The sequence below is a fragment of the Puma concolor genome, chromosome C1 (genome assembly GCF_028749965.1).
Source record: "Puma concolor isolate L17-30 chromosome C1, mPumCon1.1.hap2, whole genome shotgun sequence".
NCBI lineage: Eukaryota > Metazoa > Chordata > Mammalia > Carnivora > Felidae > Puma > Puma concolor.
The window spans coordinates 215,897,796-215,917,524 of record NC_141674.1 but is presented as its reverse complement, the minus strand read 5'-3'; the positions used below and the strand labels follow the sequence as shown (position 1 = coordinate 215,917,524).

The following is a 19,729-nucleotide window of genomic DNA, read 5'->3' as shown; positions in this document are numbered from 1 at the left end:
GGGGCAACAAAAACAAGAAAGAAGAGACCGCAAAACGGCAACGATGCAAATACAGGATTTCAAGGCAATTCAGAGATCTCTTTCCCAAGGGATTCACTGTTAGTGAAGGGGGAGGGACAGTTTTCCCCCATTCTGATTATTCCCATTTCATTTTAAAGGCTTTTCTCCCCCGATGGAACATAGATGCTATTGATTCTTAAAGATACCATCGTTTTCTGTACTCTAAGAAGTAAACGTTGCTAATTAAACTACGTCCAAAATCACATTCACTGTGAGCACCCTGATTTTAGGGATATTGAAAACAAAACCAAAAAATATCCTAGAAATAATTAAATATGGTAATGTTATTAAAATGATTAAAACAATTGCATGATAGCACCAGGCCTCTGGAAATCTGACTTATTTATTCTAAGTAGCTGCTGTTTTCAGCCTGCATTTCAGTGTACCCAACATTACAGCTGATGCTTGTTTTTCATCCCCCCTTGTGTATATTAGCAGCCACCTCTGACCTGTTAACTATATTTTACAGAGAAAACTTTTAAATTGCAATTTAAAAAATCTAGTATGCCTAAAAATTGAATTTATAATAAAGGAATTAAGCTTTAAAAAAAGACATGCCTGGCATCATCTGTGTGTGCAGGACTTCTGAGACCGTTTGTCTAACGATCACCCAGCTCTGCAGAGTACTCAGACCCTGGGTCACCTGCCCTGTCCCTCTGTGTCATCCTCTCTTGCTGTCTGAGGGATGCAGATCTCCTTTTCTCGAAAAAGCCTCATTTCCCTCCTGGGAAGGGGGAGTTCTGAAGCGGCTACTACAGCTGACACATTCTGTTCCAATTTTAGCAATTCTCTATTGCACAGGGATGGGGGTGGCGGGGCGGGAGGGTAGTTAACGCCCAGGACTATGCTCTCAGCGCAGGCACATGCAGTTACTGTCTTCTCATCCAGAGTAAATTGACCCAATTCCCTCTGCTAGAGACACAGACATGGACTTGGCACTCTCTTCATTAACTGAAACACAAATGTTCTTAAAGTCAATGTGTCAGCTGACCCAGCCTTCGATTTCCCGGGGCCTCTCCCTTCCAGTGACATGTGACGGTCTAGTCAAGCATGCCCCTGCATCTGCCCCAGCTCACTCTCACTGTGAGACCCGCAGGTTCTACCACTGTTTGCTCACACTTGATAGAAACCAGCAGCAGACAAGGGACATACCTCTCACCTAACCCACACCAGAGCCCATGGAACTGTCCTGTCAGTCACAGGACACTGCCAGATGGCTTGAAACGGCCACGTCTGGGCAAAAGACAAAGGATCTGTGGCACATCTATAATCATGGTATGTTGGCATTGGAAGAGATCGAAGACACTTTAGTCCGGGGAACCTCATTTTCCAAACGAAAACACGGGCACGGTAAGTTAAGCAATCCTCCCGGAGGTCCACCGGGAGACACGTGACCCTGGGAGGACGATCTAGTGGTTCTGGACTTGGTGCTTTTCTCTGAGACTGTGACAACCAGTCAAAGAGGAGAAGCTGGAGCAGGCTCCATGTTGGCAGAGGCAAGGCTGGGGGTAAACGGGGAGAGGGCACGCCCTTGGGAAGAGGGGGCCTGTGGCTGAGAGGTATGTCACAAGGTTACAGAGAAGATAGACAAGGCCCTACCCTGAGTGTGAGAGACAGAGGGGAGCGTCCGATCAGCGGCCGCTGCTGTTCACCAGGCCATGAAACTCCTCCCAGGCCCTGGCAAACCAGAGACAAAAAACACAATAGCACATTCAGATCAACAGCTTTTTAACAAAGAGAGCACAGACACGATAACCCCACATCCCACTTGAGATACCTCAAGGTCGGGCAGAGCGCACCAGTACCTGGAAGCAGCGGTCAGGCTTCCCCCTCTAGACGTTGCCCTCACATCAGCAGTGGCGGCCAGTTGGCACTGCTCCTGGCTGGCTTGACTAGCGAAGTCTGGCCCTGTCCCCTCAAGCAACTGCCACAGTCCTCCTACCTGCTGTTTCGAGTCTACAGGGAGGCCCAGGAGGTCAGAGCTAAGCTCAATCCTCCCTGGAGACACCCCCAATCACTGGGGTAGAGGGCTTTCTGCCCTTGGGGGCGTGAGGGCAGGTGGCAGGAACTATTGTTCTTCATCAGGCCTCACTCTGCGGGTAAAGGCAGGTGCCCGGAAGCGTTATGATGGCTGGAGATGCAATGAAGCAACTAAAGCGCTTTCTCTGCTCTCATTTCCAACTGTCGGACCCTTCCCAACTCACACCCCAAATCTGTATCAGATTCCATCCGTTTCTGGAAATGCCCATGTAATTACTACCTTACACTGTGTAGGTCACAGCAGCTCAAATTTTTAGGGCTCAATGGTCCTTGTAACTTTCATGCCAATTAACTTGATTTAGTGATTGGGGTTAGGAAGGAGTAAGAAACAGGACTGCAGGGTGCCCAGTCTCTCTGGATGCCGCTCCACGAAGAACAAGCCGTTGGTGACTGCTGGCCAAAGAACCAGGAGAAAACCAGATCCCTCATGTGTCCTTGAAGCCCTAAACCACTTCAAGTTTCCTCAAAGAAGCTGATGTCCTACCTTTCGGCCCCAGCCACTTTTCAGCTCTATTAGGGACAGACTACCTGGTAAATTCCTTGGGAACTTATATATATTATATAATGGGTAATTCAATGCTTGTAAATCTAAAATTCCTTACTGGCAATTACTCCATTCTCAGTTTAAAGGAATGACAGTATCTTGGGTGACAACACATGTGTCACTCACTACAGGTGTGATATTATGGCCAATAGAATATACTTCATTACCAGGCCTTCTACAGGTAGGTTTTAAGTAGGGAGGGATTTAAATATAGAGACCTGGTACAACAAATTCCTTCTTGCAGGTAATACTTATACCAGTTTCATTAGTTTTTTTTTCCTTTTGAACAGGAGCAATTATAAGTGAATGATCTCTTAGAACAAGAGGTTGATCTGCAGGTAATGGTGTCTTTAGAGAGTATTACCAAAGCTACTAATACACGCTAACGATTGAAGAAATACGTAAGACCGCTGATCAAGCGTGCCAGTCTTTGTCAATTCACAAACTCAGTCTCCACAGCAAGACATCTGTTCCACAGCCCTTTCTGGAGATGCTGATGCGATGAACGTCCTGAGTCCACGAGTGAGATCAGAAGGCTATTTCATTCTTCCTTCCACATGAAGATTAAGGGTAAAGCAAATCCGATGTTTGGGCAGCGACCTAGGAAACCCCTCTTTCCTTCTAATAGTGAGATTTCAATCCTATTTTAAGCAACTTAGGCATCAACAAATTACGTGGCTGTGTTGAAGCTTCATCTCATTTATCCTTTTGTTTCCAGAAAGGCCTATGCTAGTCCAAAGAGAACAGTTCTCAGTGTTAAGAACCTGCAGAATTACAGATTTCAGAGTTCCCTCTAATCCATTACAGTATGAAACCGCCCTCCCGTTTTCTTCAGAGGTATCTTCTTCAGGTGCTAAACCTCCACATGAAGAGGCTGGGTCTAGTAATTGCCTTACACGGACTCAGCGGACACCAAACAGTTGGCCACAGTCACTGGAACAATCACACTTATGTAGGCCAACGCTTGGCTAAGAGGCAAGTCAACCACCTACAGCTAAGTGCGCATATTCTAACTATTCTCCATCTGACATCCTATGCATACTAGGTAATATTAAAAATTGCTTCTTTTAAAGGTAAAGAAAGAACAAGTTAAATGTTACAAGTGTCCAATGAATGAATGGTTTCTTTAAAAAAAAAAAAAATTTCTCTGAGATTAGCAGAGTCTACAGGGGATTCTGAACAGCTTCAAATGACAAAGTGAGTCTTTTAAAGACCACTCTTGTCCCAGCTCGCTTACCAGAAAGCAAATTCTGAGAGCCGAGATCTCATTTCTCTGTAACTGTACTTGCCTCCACTCCACTCAAAGCCTGGTTCACAGCCTCGCATGCAGCTGGCCCTCAATACTCATGGACATGCTCCGCCTCCGCTAGCCTGGGCTTTCTTGGCTTTGAGCATCAGTATGGGGGAACATCTCCTAGACGCAAAGCCAGGCCAGCAATTATGCTGGTGTGACCTGGTGCCACCAGGCTACGACCCCATGATTTAGCCACGTCAGAGGAAGGGCTGGTTGGTTCTTGCCTACAAACGTCAATGTCTACATACAATGGTATCTAGACGTGGTAAAGCAAAGTCCCCAGGTTTGACCCATCTCTCTTCTGGAATAAAGTAATAAAGAGAAGTCACCTACCCTCAACTTCCTCTGCAGAGGGGTCTGGTCAGACTCCCCAGTACTGTGGCCCACTCAGTGAAGCTGGCCCTGTCTTCCCCTTTTCCGTTCCAGGCCAGACGCACAAAGGAACTCAATGGGACTATTCCAAAGAGGAATTTCCTCACAAAAGACACTGCTGCTTTATGTGGCTCTGTGCCAAGTTTTATCCTGGTGGTCCCCTGGTGGTTGCAAGTCTGGCTGCATTATGAGACTTCTCCTCAAAAGAGGATACAGTTAGTTACTTGACGTCCGCAAGTACCCAAACCTATGAAAGCTCAGCTATGACTGGTCTCATTAAAAGGAGCCATGCACCTGAGCTAACGCCCAACTTAACAGGTTCCCCATTTCTCAATGGGACCTGCTCACCCTTCGGGGGCAAACTACTGGCAGTGAACAGGGATAGGAAGCGGCAGGCAGGCGTCCCCTCTGCAGCGAAGCAGCTCACCACGCACTGTGCGCATCAGCGTTTGCCTCAGCTCACCTAAGAGGGCGGCAGGAAGAGGCCACGAGCAGGGTGAATAGGGGAAGGCTGGAAAAACCAAACAGTTGAAAAAGGACACTGAAAACTGGACTGAAACATAGCAAGGTGGAGAAACCTGACTGAGAAACCTAAGCTACTCCTAAAAAAATGCCCCTTGCCATTTCCAGCAGCCCCCTCGTCTCCAGAGAACTCGGGGGAGGGCAACTGCTGGCCCTTTCTTCCTTCACTTCCCTTGAATTCTCAAGTCCCAGCAGCTGCTGCTCCTTGGCTTCAACCAAGCCACACTTGTGGGAGAGCCACAAGGACTAGAACAAAGCAGAACAGTTCTGATTTCGGTTCACGTTTTGGTAAGGATCACAGGGGCCGCAGGGTAGGTTTGGTGCTTTCTGATCAACTCTTACTCTAGAAGGTGACATCAAGCTCATCTCCTGGACCGGTTTATACAGCTGAAATTAAGGTCAATACGTGTAAATAATATCGGAAGGCAAGAGGGAAAAGGCCATAGAAAGTAATTCTTCGACAAGCGCTGAAAACATAGAGAATAGGCATTTCCATATGCCAACAAATCTCCCATTTTCTAGGTACTTCAACCAATTTTGGATACGCAGTAAACAGAGAAACAATGACACAAACACCTCCGGAATGTTGAGTGCTAGTCCCAGTGTGTGTTCTGTGAGATCCCGGGCCATATGGAGACTGGTGGTCAATGTGTAAGCACGGGTGTTGCTGCCAAAACGGAATGGCCGCTTTGGAAAACTCCACATTACCCCCACGGCCACCTTCAAGATGCTATTAGGCAACCTGACCTCAAGTTCTATAAAAACGGTTCCTTTTTGGTTTTGGTAGTAGCTCCCAAGAAGACCTCAAGTAACATGAGGCCTGCTGGAATTCTACATGCAGGTTAGGCGCCTGAAGGCCGAGCTGCAGCGCATACAAGCCAAGCCACAAAGCAACGAGGGGCCGGTATGTCCCACAGTCAGCCAGCCTACGGAGCGAACTCCTACAGGATGAAGACACTGCCCCGCCCTGGATCCTGATGCACAATAACCCTGGGAGAAGGGCTACAACCTTGAAACCTTGCAAGCAGGACTAGCTCAAAGAGGAAGATGATTTGGTTCTAAACGGAAAACAGAAGGGAGAAGGCTGGCAAAGAGCCTGTGGCTTGGGCAGCTTGGCACAGTGAGGAAACCCTGTTAACACAAAGCAAGGAAACTACAGACACACAGCCACACACAGACAGAAGCAGGGCTTTACCTCCGAGCAAGAGATTTCTTTGAAGTAAAGGCAAACAAAGCGAAGCAAAGGCCAAGGATCCCCCTTTCCAACCTTAACAGACTTTCAAGCTGAATTCGAATCCGAAATCACTCTGTTCTGGTTATCAGCGTGACCAGATGGGAACTACAATTCAAGTACCAGAAAATGGGGTCTCATTTTGAGAGCGAGATGTCACCTCATTATGTCAGACCTCAGCAGAACTGGAACAAAATACCATGTGACACTACAATGGGCTTATGGAAATGAGGCTGCATTCCCCAGATGGCCCTCCATGGAGAAGTCTGTGCCATTCCTTAATAAGGTGACAGTCAGTCTGAAAGGCCACTTCTTTGATGCACCGTAAAGAGCAAGAGCATGAGACAAGCTAGTTTAGCACCATTTATTAAGTGATCTCAGCTGTTGTTGTAGCTGCTGCGTGTCAGCCTGTTCTTAAAACATAAAAAGCTCTTCCAATTCCTCTTGTCCAGGACAGAAGGATCTTCCAGGTAGCTCGCCAACAAAACAAGAGACTCCGATGAGGCCAGCTTCAATGATGGTGCCATCCAGAGAGGGAGAGGGTCATGGCACATTCAACCGCGGCTTCCAGAGGTTTTGAAAAAGGAGCCTTTGGGGGCCCAGCCTGCCTGGCATTCTAGTGGAAGTGCAAAAGGTGGGCACATTGGGAGAGGAAAGAGAGGGAGACGCAAGGGAAAGTAGCATCTGGGAATCAAGGAGGGTTTTCTGGTCCCTGTAGCTGCAGGGCTGGAGCGCTAGGCAGATCTCTTGATAAAGCAGCGAGCAGCCAACTAAGGCAAAAAGCCCACAGGCTCTCCTAGACTCATAAGGACTTGTACACCTTTCTACAAAAGTCAGGAAGAACCGCCTCAGGGTATTAGAGAGGGAGAACAGTGGAGAGGGGAGAGTTGAAAAATACCTCTTTCCCTTTCCTATCCAGGTGAAAAGGTTACTTTGGGGGTAAGTGGCGGGGCGGGGGAAGCATTTGGGAACCTTGAACATAAGAGTCCTAGAAAAAGCAGGTGTGGATCTCACCAGCCTGGACTGTGTCGGGCTGGAGGGCAGAAACTATTCTCTCCCAGAACAAAGAATAGGGAAAACCTGCCTAGAGAAAAACAATGCTAACTCCAGACTGCTAAGGCAAGCAACCAGGGTCATGGCTGGCTAACGCCTGTTGGTGGCTATGATGAGTCACACGCAGCCATTTGATTATGGACCAACTTTTGTGGCAGTGTTCCCAGGAAAAAACTGGCATTTAGCTAGTTTAAACCAACTCCACCCACACTGTCTATGAATGCATGGGAAGAAGATTCCCAAATGGTCTGCCTGCTGAACACCATCATTGGGCTCATTACTAGTCTTTAGTAAGAATAACATGATGATGATATTATTACTAATGATGACGATGATAGCAGTAATAATACTTGGCCCTGTAAGAGCATTCTCCACCTGAGGACCTTCAATTACAAAGATTAAATCAGCCTCACAACAACCCTGTTAGGTAAAGTATTATTTATCTCCCATTTTACAGATGGGGAAACTGAAGCAGAGCGGTAGAGACTTGCCAAAGGCACATATTGATACTGGAGTCAAAGAAGAGAGTTAAACCTAAAAGTCTTGACTCCTGGTTGGCTAGCTCTCCCTCTAGTTTTGAGAAAACCTAACAGCCACTCCCCACGACTTCTTCCTAATAACCTGAATTTATTTATGACATTCAATCACTGAAGGAGCAATCCTAACCAGTGATTCTCATTTGTGGATGTCCAGCTCTAGGTACCCCAAGTCCTAGGTAGATCGCAAAGCTTACTTCCCCTTTGGCATTCCTGCTTTCCCCTTAGGTTCTACTCTCACAAACACACTGTTCTGCTTCCTCTACAATTTCAGCTCTACACACAAGGAAGTGGAGTCATCATTCCCAGTAAGAAGTCAATTTCCCAGGACAAAGAAAACAGACTGACGCTAAGAAGTTAAAAAGACATGCAAAAGTGGGGTGAGGGGCAGACAGGGAGGAGGACTTGATTGTTCAGTGAAATTATCTTAAAAAACAGCAAGAAAAGGAAAAGCACTTTGTCTTTCATTTTAAGATAGTGGTTAGTGAATGAAAGACAAGACAGCCTGTGTAAATAAAGCAAGCCCAGGCAGTGCAACTGGGATTCTGCAGAAGGGCTCTCTCTGATACAAAGCACCCCACAGTGTAGGCGGGCAGGGAGCCTCACCAGCAAAGAACTGCTACAAGTGGCCAGAAGCACTAGAGGGGAAGACTGGTCTGTCCCTTCTCTATAAGTCAGGCTCCTGTATGACCATATTCCTCTGGGCCCAACTAAGGACCTACTTCTGCTAAGCTTAGGGACATGCCCCCCAAGCACCCCCAACACGTACTTGATGCTGTCGGTGTGGGTTTTGTACTCCATAATGGTGTTGGGAGGTAGGTTAAGCACTCGCCGAAGCGTATCCCGGATTCGGGCTGTGGTTGCTTGGTCACTGGCAGTCTTATTCCATATTGAAATAATGTCCTCCTATAGGAGGAACAGAAGCAATGGTCAAAGCAAGCCGGAGGCACTGAAGAGAGCAAAGGCAACACAAGAAAGCAGACCCGCCCATGGGGTGGCTTACCTGAAACCGGACAGAGACCACAGCCCCACAGATCTCCTCCCCAACCATGAACTGTTCCCCCAACATGGCCAGGATGAGATTCTCCCAGCAACGGGATGCCAAGCCCTTCCGCAGCCGAATAATCCACTTGCCACCATTTTTATTTGCATCATCCTGTGTAAGAGAGAAAGCATTAAAGTTAAAGTGTGGTTTCACAGCTCTTTTACTTTTGCATGAAGGCAAGAAAAAGCCAAGGATCCCTTGAATGCTAAGAAGTCCTGTTGCTTTCCAGTTATTCAATTTTATAGGAAAAACGGTGGTAGGGCTAGGGAGACAAGAAATGGGGGGGGGGAGAGGAAGGGGGAATCCTTGGTATAAGCCATTACAATAAATGGCTACACTGACCTTTTAAAAAAAAATCCTCTTTTTCTGGAACTACTTTAGGAATCAAAATGAAATGATGTCAGATTTCAAATACTGATCATTCCTTCCTTCATCCACTAAAAGTTTACCAAGTGTCACCAGGTCTCAAGTACACAGACACAGTCTCTACCTAGATTTGGTCTAGTGGAAGAACAGAGAGCCAAGAAAATGAACTGCAGCAATATAGTCTGATAAGAGATACACTAAGTTAAAGAGGAGCAAGACAGTCAGAAACACTCAAGAAAAGGAAACATTTAAGCTGGGTCTTGAGCGGCATATGGATTAGGCAGGTAAAGCAGGTGAAGGCTTTGAGAAAAACTTGTCTGTGTACAAACTGAGACTGTGTGTCAGGGGGATGAAAAGAGGAAGGCGAGCTGCACTTGGAGGGAAGGCCTGGCCACGCTGGGAGATGAGGCCTGGAGGGTGACTGCAAGGTCATGTGAGCAATGCAGAGCGGCACAGGGCCTATAGCTGGGTGGGTGGGTGGGTGTGTGTGTGTGTGTGTGTGTGTGTGTGTGTGTGTGTGTGTGTGTGTTTTCACATTTGTCTTCTAGAAAAACGCCCTGGCGTCACAACAGAAGACGGATTACAGCAGGGTTCACAGAGCTCAGCTCTGGGTCTCCAGCTACTGCCTGTAAGCAAGCTTACTTTTTATCCACTTCAATCACGTGCACACACAACCAGTTTGATGGGAACAAAGGTACTTCTTTTTTTAAAGTTTATTTATTTTGAGAGAAAGTACGAGTGGGAGAGGGGCAGAGAGAGAGAGAGGGAAAGAGAGAGAATCCTAAGCAGGTTCTGCACCGTGCAGAGCCCAATGCGGGACTCCAACTCATGTACTGTGAGATCATGACCTGAGCCGAAGGTGCACGTGTAACTTACTGAGCCACCCAGGTGCCCCAGAGGCAATTTTTTAAAAAGTCTTTCAATATTGTTATAATACCCTTTTAGTGATTAAAAAAAAAAAAATCTCTGTAAACCACCCACACAGACAAGCAACGACATCAGTGCCTTTTCCTACAAGTGCCTTTTCCTACAAGTCCTGGCCCTAAGGATACACCAAATAGTGATGTAGCTTTGAGAGAAGACTTTAAATACTTTTAACCTTGGCAGGGCTAAAAACAACAACAACAACAACAACAACAACAACAACAACAACAACAACAACAACAAAACCACTCAGAAAAGTGGTCCAAGATCCTCAGTGCTCACCTCCCACATAGGTTTAATTCCTTCTTTGAAGAGATGGAAGTCGCTGTGGCCTGTCAGGTCCCCGGGACGGACCATGTGGCTGTAAAACCTCCAGAACTGCTCCACCTGCAGAGAGAAGGTCCCAGAGTACAAAAGATGGGTCTTTTTTCTTTGAAAGAATGTGAGATCTAAGAGAACATAAACATGGAAGATACTGTGCTACAGACTCTACTTTTTGAAGGATACATTTTCACTAGGGGAAATGAGAAGGAAGGCATGTTGCATGGGAAGGAAAGTATGGAAAAATATCCTATTGTTGATACAAGAATAAACTCTTTAGGCAAAAAAATGCCAGCCTCAGCCGGGAGCCCTCACTGTGGAAGCCCTAGGATAATCATTACATGATGTAAGAGGACCTTGTTTTACACAGTGGAATCCTTTTATTTTATTTTATTATTTTTTTTTAAGCAGGCTCCACCCAACATGGGGCTTGAACTGACTAGCCTGAGATTAAGGGTCGCATGCTCTATAGACTGAGCCAGCCAGAAGCCCCGACATGGTGGAATTCTTTCAGTCTTGAGGTATGTTAAGTTTCACATAACCTCAGCCTGAATGTATTTTTTTAAGAACCAAGTCACTTAAAAAAAATTTTTTTAAGTTTATTTGAGAGAGCATGTGTGTGTGCGCGCGTGCGCACACGAGTGGGGGAGGGGCAGAGAGAGGGAGAGAGAATTCCAAGCAGGATCCGTGCTGACACAGTGCAGAGCCCGATGCAGGGCTCAAACCCGTGAACTGTGAGATCATGACCAGAGCTGAAATCAAGAGTTGATTGCTTGACCGACTGAACCACCCAGGTGTCCTGAACCAAGTCACTTTTTAAACAAAATAGTGTTATTAACTACAGTCATCATGCTGTATGTCATATCCCAATGACTTAATTTATTTTATTTTTTTAACGTTTATTTATCTTTGAGAGAGAGAGAGAGCAAGTGAGCGTAAGCAGGGGAGGGACAAAGAGAGAGAGGGAGACACAAAATCCGAAGCAGACTCCAGGCTCTGAGCTGTCAGCACAGAGCCCGACATGGGGCTTGAACTCACAAACCGTGAGATCATGACCTGAACTGAAGTCAGATGCTTAACTGACTGAGCCACCCAGGTGCCCTCCCCACCCATGACTTATTTTATAACCTCAAGTTTGATCATTTCTCAAAGACTATCTGTTGGCAGATACAGCATTAACTACAATGCATACATTTTAGTTGTGTTTGGTTACTGTGCAAAAGCGATGGAATCTACCACATGCATTACCGTAAACCATGGTGGCTGCTGCTAAGGCCAGGACAGCCAAAACCAAAAAGAACTTAGCGGGATTAAGTTCCTCTTCTTAGCTAGAAAATTTGTTTCTCTTTGCCCCTCCTTCACCATCCTGTTAGAAAACTAGATCTATTTCTCTATCAGATGCATGCTTATTCCTACTCATCAAGTTATTCCCATTTACTTCCCTAGTCCTCTGTAACTCGCAGTGGACACCCACAGAGTACTGGCTAGTGAGGAGGCACGCTTTAGGAGGAAAGAAGAAACGTGAAGCAGTCTGAAGACAGTTGGAAATTGCCAACACACTGCTGAGGAGCAGCTGAAAATGGGTACTGAGTAGACACAGATTCAGGTCATACTTCTAGATGTGGACAGCAACTAAGGATAAACAGACCTTACACTTTATGAAATGGCTGTTGCTTCAATTCTTCTAGACAACAGAAACACAGAAATGTCTCATGTTACAAAGAAGTCAGGAAGAAATGCCATTCATAGGATTCTGAAGCAAGGTCTCATCTCAACAACTGCTATGTTTAACTGTATATAGTGATCAGGGACAGTAAGTGGTCACGTGCATACAACGAGCAGTAATTTTTTTCTCACTCTGACACACGGGGCAGAAACAAGACACAGCCACTAGAACCTGTGGTTCACCGTGGATTAGGAACTGGAGGTGGGGAGGTTAGGGAGAAAGTATAACAACCACCCCTAATTCCCTCATCAAGCACTGCTTTTTTTTCTTAAAAAAAAAATTTTTTTGGGGGCGCCTGGGTGGCGCAGTCGGTTAAGCGTCCGACTTCAGCCAGGTCACGATCTCGCGGTCCAGGAGTTCGAGCCCCGCGTCAGGCTCTGGGCTGGTGGCTCAGAGCCTGGAGCCTGTTTCCGATTCTGTGTTTCCCTCTCTCTCTGCCCCTCCTCCGTTCATGCTCTGTCTCTCTCTGTCCCCCAAAAAATAAATAAACGTTGAAAAAAAAATTAAAAAAAAAAAAAATTTTTTTTTTAAAAGACAAGAGTGTGGGGCGCCTGGGTGGCGCAGTCGGTTCAGCGTCCGACTTCAGCCAGGTCACGATCTCGCGGTCCGGGAGTTCGAGCCCCGCGTCAGGCTCTGGGCTGATGGCTCAGAGCCTGGAGCCTGTTTCCGATTCTGTGTCTCCCTCTCTCTCTGCCCCTCCCCCGTTCATGCTCTGTCTCTCTCTGTCCCAAAAATAAAAATAAAATAAAAAAATAAAATAAATAAATAAATAAATAAAAGACAAGAGTGTGAGCAGGCAAGGGGCAGAGAGAGAGACTGAATCCAAAGAAGGATCCAGTCTCTGAGCTGTCAGCACAGAGCCTGACATGGGGCTCGAACTCACAAACTGGGAGATCATGACCTGAACTGAAGTTGATGCTTAATCAACTGAGCCACCCAGGCGCCCCAAAATTTAAAAAAATTGCCAATTATTAGGATTAAGGACCACTGGGAAATACTGCTTTGGATTTCATTAAGTTTTCATAATATGATTATTTCTCTGTGAGGAATTTAATATTAGAAGACATTTCCTAATGCCTTGAATTATACAACAGACAACTTTAAACACTGTCATCACACATCCAGTGAGTCTGGATAAGGCAGTGATCCCAGGTAATGCTGATTATGTTGCTCTAGTCAACTCAACATTTACGCCAAAAAAAGAAAAAAGAAAACCCTCTGTGCGCAAGTTGGGTGAATTCATAGATACCTTTGTTAAGAGGAAAAGAAAAACACTAGGAATATTCCTAATTACCCCCCAAATAACTGAATAGAACCCTGAATGAAAACTTCCTCCTCCCCAGCGTAGTCTCTGACCCCAAGTGGCCATCCATTTGTTCATAACGTAACAGCTGCTACCTTCCCTGTACTGTCTAATATTCCCACATGGCAGGTCACCAACATTTTGTGATAGATTCAAGAATGTTAGGAAGGCACTGATATTCTCAAAAGTTTATTTCTATTGTTTCCTTTGTCAAGAATTCATTTCTTTTCCTATCACCTCTTACCAATTTATTGTAATGTTTGCTGTCTGTTATAGTTTCCTTTTCCAGTGTCTACATTTTAAATAGGAAAAAAATCCTCAATAATTTTAAGAAAATAACAAATCCTGCATTTGATTTTGCCCAGAGATCAAATATACAGCACATAGGAAATGTGTGATAATTTTTGTTGAACAAAACCAGTTTTAGTTGCAGAGAACTCTCAGGGCACACACACCTAGATGCCTGTGAGGGAGACAGGACACAGCTGGGCTATCTCTGACAGTACCTACAAAAACAATGATCAGGATTTAATTTTCTTCCTGAACACAGGAAAAAGACACTACTTTATGCATAGTTACTAACATATCCAAAATCCTAATAGGAGGTTCTTTTTTTTTTTTTTTTTAAGTAAGCTCTTTGACCCCAAGATCAAGAGTCCCATGCTCTACTGACTGAGCCAGCCAGGTGCCCTGTTAATGGGAGGTTCTTTTTTTTTTTTTTTTTTTTAACGTTTATTTATTTATTTATTTATTTATTTTTTAATTTTTTTTTTTTTTCAATGTTTATTTTTAGGACAGAGAGAGACAGAGCATGAACGGGCGAGGGGCAGAGAGAGAGGGAGACACAGAATCAGAAACAGTCTCCAGGCTCTGAGCCATCAGCCCAGAGCCCGACGCGGGGCTCGAACTCACGGACCGCGAGATCGTGACCTGGCTGAAGTCGGACGCTTAACCGACTGCGCCACCCAGGCGCCCCAAACGTTTATTTATTTTTGAGACAGAGAGAGAGAGAGAGAGAGAGAGACAGAGCATGAACGGGGGAGGAGCAGAGAGAGAGGGAGACACAGAATCAGAAGCAGGCTCCAGGCTCTGAGCCATCAGCCCAGAGCCCAACGCGGGGCTCGAACTCACGGACCGCGAGATCGTGACCTGAGCTGAAGTCGGACGCTTAACCGACTGAGCCACCCAGGCGCTCTGGGAGGTTCTTAATACAAGAGAAACTTTCAAATTTTTACTCTCATCTTTACCGTCAAGCTTCATAAAAGTATATACAATGTATTATAAAATTTTGTATCCCCATGACACTTTGCACATAGTAAGGACCCAACAAATATCTATTTAAACAAACCTGTATTTTTGTATTGTCTACTTCTGGTCAATGCCATACTTATTGATACCTATGTATGTTACCTATGAATGTCTAATGAGGAATCTCAGAAGGAGCAAACCTGAGGGACTCAGGTCAGTCAAATAAAGAAAGCAGAACCCTAAACAGGTTACCAGAAGGTAAATAAACACAATGATAGAAGTACAGGCATGACTATACCACCAAGGCTCACTACATTAAACCAGTAAGTACTCACAGAGGCAAAGGTGCCAATCTGTTTGATATTCTGTTCATAGCTCTGTGAGCTAGTGGGACGGCCGGGGGTTCTTCTGGAGTACCAGAAAGTATAGTTGTACTGCAGGGGATGCTCTGCTGGTCCAGGGACAACAGCCTGTGAATTCAATAAGGTGTGTTAATCTGGGGCACTTTTCACACGATCTGAGATTGAGAAAACATTTTATAGTGTCACCCCTTACCACCTCCACAAAAAGGCTACATCTTTAATTCCCTGCAATATGCCCATGATTCTGCTTACACAGTAAATTTTTTATGTTTGTTTATTTTTTTTTTTATTTTTATTTTTTTTAAATTTATATCCAAATTAGTTAGCATATAGTGCAACAATGACTTCGGGAGTAGATTCCTTAAATGCCCCTTACCTATTTAGCCCATCTCCCCTCCCACAACCCTCTAGTAACCCTCAGTTTGTTCTCCGTATTTATGAGTCTCTTCTGTTTTGTCCCCCTCCCTGCTTTTATGTTATTTTTGTTTCCCTTATGTTCATCTGTTTTGTCTCTTAAAGTCCTCACATGAGTGAAGTCGTGTGATTTTTGTCTTTCTCTAATTTCGCTTAGCAGAATACCCTCTAGTTCTATCCACGTAGTTGTCAATGGCAAGATTTCATTCTTTTTGATTGCCGAGTAATACTCCATCACATATATATATATACATATATATATACATACATATATATATATGTATATATATGTATATATCTCACACCATCTTTAGCCATTCATCCATTGATGGACATTTGGGTTCTTTCCATACTTTGGCTATTGTTGATAGTGCTGCTATAAACATGGGGTGCATGTGTCCCTTCGAAACAGCACACCTGTATCCCGTGGATAAATGCCTAGTAGTGCAATTGCTGGGTCGTAGGGTAGTTCTATTTTTAGTTTTTTGAGGAACCTCCATACTGTCTTCCAGAGTGGCTGCATCATCTTGCATTCCCATATGTTTGTTTATTTTTGAGAGAGAGAGAGAGAGATTGGGAGAGAGTGAGGGAGGGAGGGAGGGAAGGAGGGAGGGAAGGGGAGAGAGACACACAGAGTGTGAGCAGGGGAGGGACAGACAGAGGGGGAAATACAGAATCTGAAGGAGGCTCCAGGCTTTAAGCTATCAGCACAGAGCTTGATGTGGGGCTCGAACCCACAAACTGTGAGATCATGAGCTGAGCTGAACTGGGCTACCCAGGTGTCCCTACACTGTAAATTTCTTCAGTGGTTAGTGGATTCTAAGTTCCTCTAACATTTTATCTGTTTTCCTATGGCTTTTTAAACTTTTTTTTCTATTATAGGTATTTATGTTTATATCTTATCTCACCCAAGTACTCCCAGGCCAAGTATGCCTCCTCTATGACACCCTATTACTTACTGGCTAGTGACCTGGGCAAGCTGCTTAACCTGTTTGTGCCTCAGCTGCTTATCTGCAAAATGAAGAAAATAGTATCGTAGAGTTGCTGAGAGGATCAAATAAGTTAATAGGTGTAAAGTGCTTAGCACAGTGCCTGGCACATAGTAAGCGCTCAGTGTCAGCTACTATGAATATTGCTACTACTTAATGTAAGCCCCTTGATCCACAGTCTCATTCACCTTTGTGCTCTTTTAGCACCTATAATGCTCAATCTTGTCAGATAAACAAGTTTTAATATTTAAAAAAAACTGACCCATCAATCTCTCATTCTCTAAATTTTTTCCTTTCCAAGTCACTTTCAGCTTAGATTATTACTGACTAAACAGTCTAAAATTTCAAGGATGTGTAGGATTTGAAATACTCAGCAACAGCTTAGAACTAACAGATAGTCTCATTCAAGTCCACAGTTAATCCCTCATGCTGGGTGAATGCTGGAAAGCAAGGCACGATCTTAAGATCCTATGGCAAGGGAAAAGTTCTAACTCCCAACATGAACGCCAGTGATTCAACAATCTTTTTTTGAGAACAAAAGCAGATATTCCAAAATAGGGCACCATTGAGTTAATATGGTATCTTTCACATAGATTCCACAAGATAACCGAGTCTCAAGTCCAAAGGCAACTATATCTATACAGCACAAAACTCACCTTCCTCTTACTGCTGCCCTGACTCTTGTCTCGTTCTGTTTTTTCCTTCTCACCATCTTTCTGTGTGCTGTTTTCTTCATTCTGATCATGGTCCCCACTGTCATCGTCTTTCAATCTGAGTGGGAAGGTAAAACAATGTTAGGTGACGACCGAGCTGATTCTTGCTTCCCCAACAAAGCCACCAGGTCAAATGAACTACACCATATAACCACCCCCCAAGTCACTCGAATACAGGCAATGAGATGTATATGAGATGAGGGAAGGGCAAGGGAGTGTAAAAAGGTAAGTAGGAAGAATTCCAAAAAAAAACCACTGTCTTCTAGTTTGCTAATAGGCAAAGAAGAAAGAGGCAAGCAGTTTAAGGGACTGTTTTTTTTTTAACTTGTTTTATTTTTTATTTTTTAAAATTTACATCCAAATTAGTTAGCACATAGTGCAACAATGATTTCAGGAGTAGATTTTAAGGGACTGTTTTCTTTGCCAAATATGAGTCAATAATGAGAAGAGTTTCTGGGTTATATAACTGCTTTGGCATTTCGAATGATGTTTAAAAAACTTAACCAGATTTCTTGCCTCTTCTAACCATCCCTTCTATCTGTCCCCACTGCCACTGCTTTAACTTAGGCCCTCCTCTCTGTCACCTTCGTTATTACAATAAATTCCTAAATGGTCTCCCCGACACAAATCGTCTCCACTCTCTATCCATCCTCCATATGGCCACTAGCATCTTTCTAAATGCAAATCTGATCATTTAACTTCCACGCTTAAAACTGTCAACTGTCCCTTGCCTTTTGATGCCCACCCTGTAGGATAAAGTACAATAAAATGTAAAATCCTCTAGAATCTGACTCCTGCCTACTGATATCCTCTTTTCCTTCCCATCTCCCAAAGCAACCCATAGTCCCACAGTTGTGCTATATGCAAACACTACCCCTCAGCCTAAGGTGCCATTCCTCCCATGTCTGTTTTTCCTATTAAATGAACGTATCTCTTGGATACATTTTATCAATGTCTGTATCTCCGGCACTGAGGACAAGAAGATGCTGCCCTAACACATAGCACAAGATGTTGAATCAATATTAAATGAAAAGAAAAAGAAATGACTGAAAGAAGGAATGAATGTCTTTTTGCCTAGTAAGTCTGGTCAAATGTATAGTAGGTGTTACCCTTCCAGAAGCAGTGCAACTACCCTAAGGCTTTCAGATACATGTAAAGTTCATAGGAGGGGCACCTGGTAGGCTAGGTCAGTTAAGCATCCGACTCTTGGTATCAGCTCAGGTAGTAATATCTCGGAGGTGATATCGAGCCCCACACTCAGCTCAGTGTGGAGCCTGCTTGGGATTCTCTCTCTCTCTCTCTCTCTCTCTCTCTAAGATAAATAAAAATAAACTTTGGAAAAAAAAATAAAGTTCACATGGGGCACCGGGGTGGCTCAGTTGGTTAAGTGTCCGACTTCTGCTCAGGTCATGATCTCCCAGTTTGTGAGTTCAAGCTCTGCGTTGGGCTCTGTGCTGACAGCTCAGAGCCTGGAGCCTGCTTCAGACTCTGTTTCTCCTTCTCTCTCTCTCTGCCCCTCACCTGCTTGCTCTCTCTCTCAAAAATAAACAAAAAGCATTAAAAAAAATTAAAAAAAAAACTTCACTGCATTGAGACAAAAAGATAATAAGAAGGTGAATTCACAAAGATAATAAGAATGCCATTTGGTACACAGCTGGACCATTAGCTTATCATGGATCTTCTTCAAAATCACCTCTGGCCCTAGCGACTATCTCGTCAAATGGAACTGGGTAATTCTCAAGAAAGGAACTAGAAATGCTCAAATGATAACACAGATATTACCTTGCATACCTACAGAAACATATTGCAAAGCATTTTGCTTCTTTTTGGCCCACAAAAAGTGCCTCGCACATAAAAAACACTCAATAAATATTAGAATGCACAAACTAACCATGCGTTGAGGTGCACCTTCTGCCCATTTCACAGTCCTAGCTGTGGGATATATTCAGGTGCGTCGCACCACGCCAGGAACGTCCCCATCCCCACCCTGGCCAAGACATGATTATAAAGGGCACTTGAACAAAGGGCAGCCCAGCCTGGCCAATAACCAATGCCTCACGGTCTTGTTCAAAAGTATGAGCCAATTCCTTCCTCAGCTTTTCATCTAGGAGATCAAAGATCACACAGATTCCGGAGCTGGGGCAATCCTATGGGACCCATATGAGAAAAGCCGTGAAGGAAAGACAATGAGCAAATGCAAAGAAAGCCAGTAGGGAGAAAGGGAATGGAGCAGAGATCAGGTGGGAGAGGAAAGTGGTTTTGTTGGTGATGCTACCACCTCATTGACTAAGTGTGACCTCCCCAGACTTCTGGGAGAACGTTATCTGTGCTTATGACACGCCTTCCCCTTTATTACACTTGAGCTGGTTTGCTTTACTTTCCAAAAGGAGCCTGGACAGCATACAAGTCCCATATTTTACCAAGCCACTTACTGTATAGATGCTACAGAGCACCTGTCCCCAAGCACCTCACTGAGGAGAAAAGATAGATACACACACTTGGGCCTCAGCATGGTACAAAGGTCCTTATGTGGGTATATGTGCCAAGGTCACCTCCTGCCTGGTCCCAACAAACTCCTTCCACTCTAGTGTTATCAACTTATTTGAGTTCTCCAATCTCACCCCTCTGTTGTGCTCATCATGTGGTCTCCTCTCAGAGAGACCCCC

The 19,729-nt window shown here is 44.6% G+C and overlaps 1 protein-coding gene across 5 annotated transcripts in view; it reads right to left on the bottom strand.

The window, feature by feature from the left end:
• EIF4E2 (eukaryotic translation initiation factor 4E family member 2) overlaps positions 1-19,729 on the bottom strand; it is a 31,169-nt gene that overhangs the window by 6,818 nt on the left and 4,622 nt on the right. The window contains exons 2-7 of one of the 5 annotated variants that reach the window (XM_086719945.1): positions 17,007-17,121; positions 14,921-15,055; positions 10,270-10,374; positions 8,656-8,808; positions 8,422-8,558; positions 1,660-1,737 (exon numbers count right to left, since the gene is read on the bottom strand). In XM_086719945.1, coding sequence (XP_086576071.1) covers positions 1,692-1,737; positions 8,422-8,558; positions 8,656-8,808; positions 10,270-10,374; positions 14,921-15,055; positions 17,007-17,121 — 691 coding nt within the window. In that variant the 3' untranslated portion in view covers positions 1,660-1,691. Of the gene's footprint in view, positions 1-1,659; positions 1,738-3,776; positions 4,510-6,413; positions 6,680-8,421; positions 8,559-8,655; positions 8,809-10,269; positions 10,375-14,920; positions 15,056-17,006; positions 17,122-19,729 lie in introns of those variants that run through there. The other 4 variants (XM_086719942.1, XM_086719944.1, XM_086719943.1 and 1 more) reach the window with 4 other exon arrangements.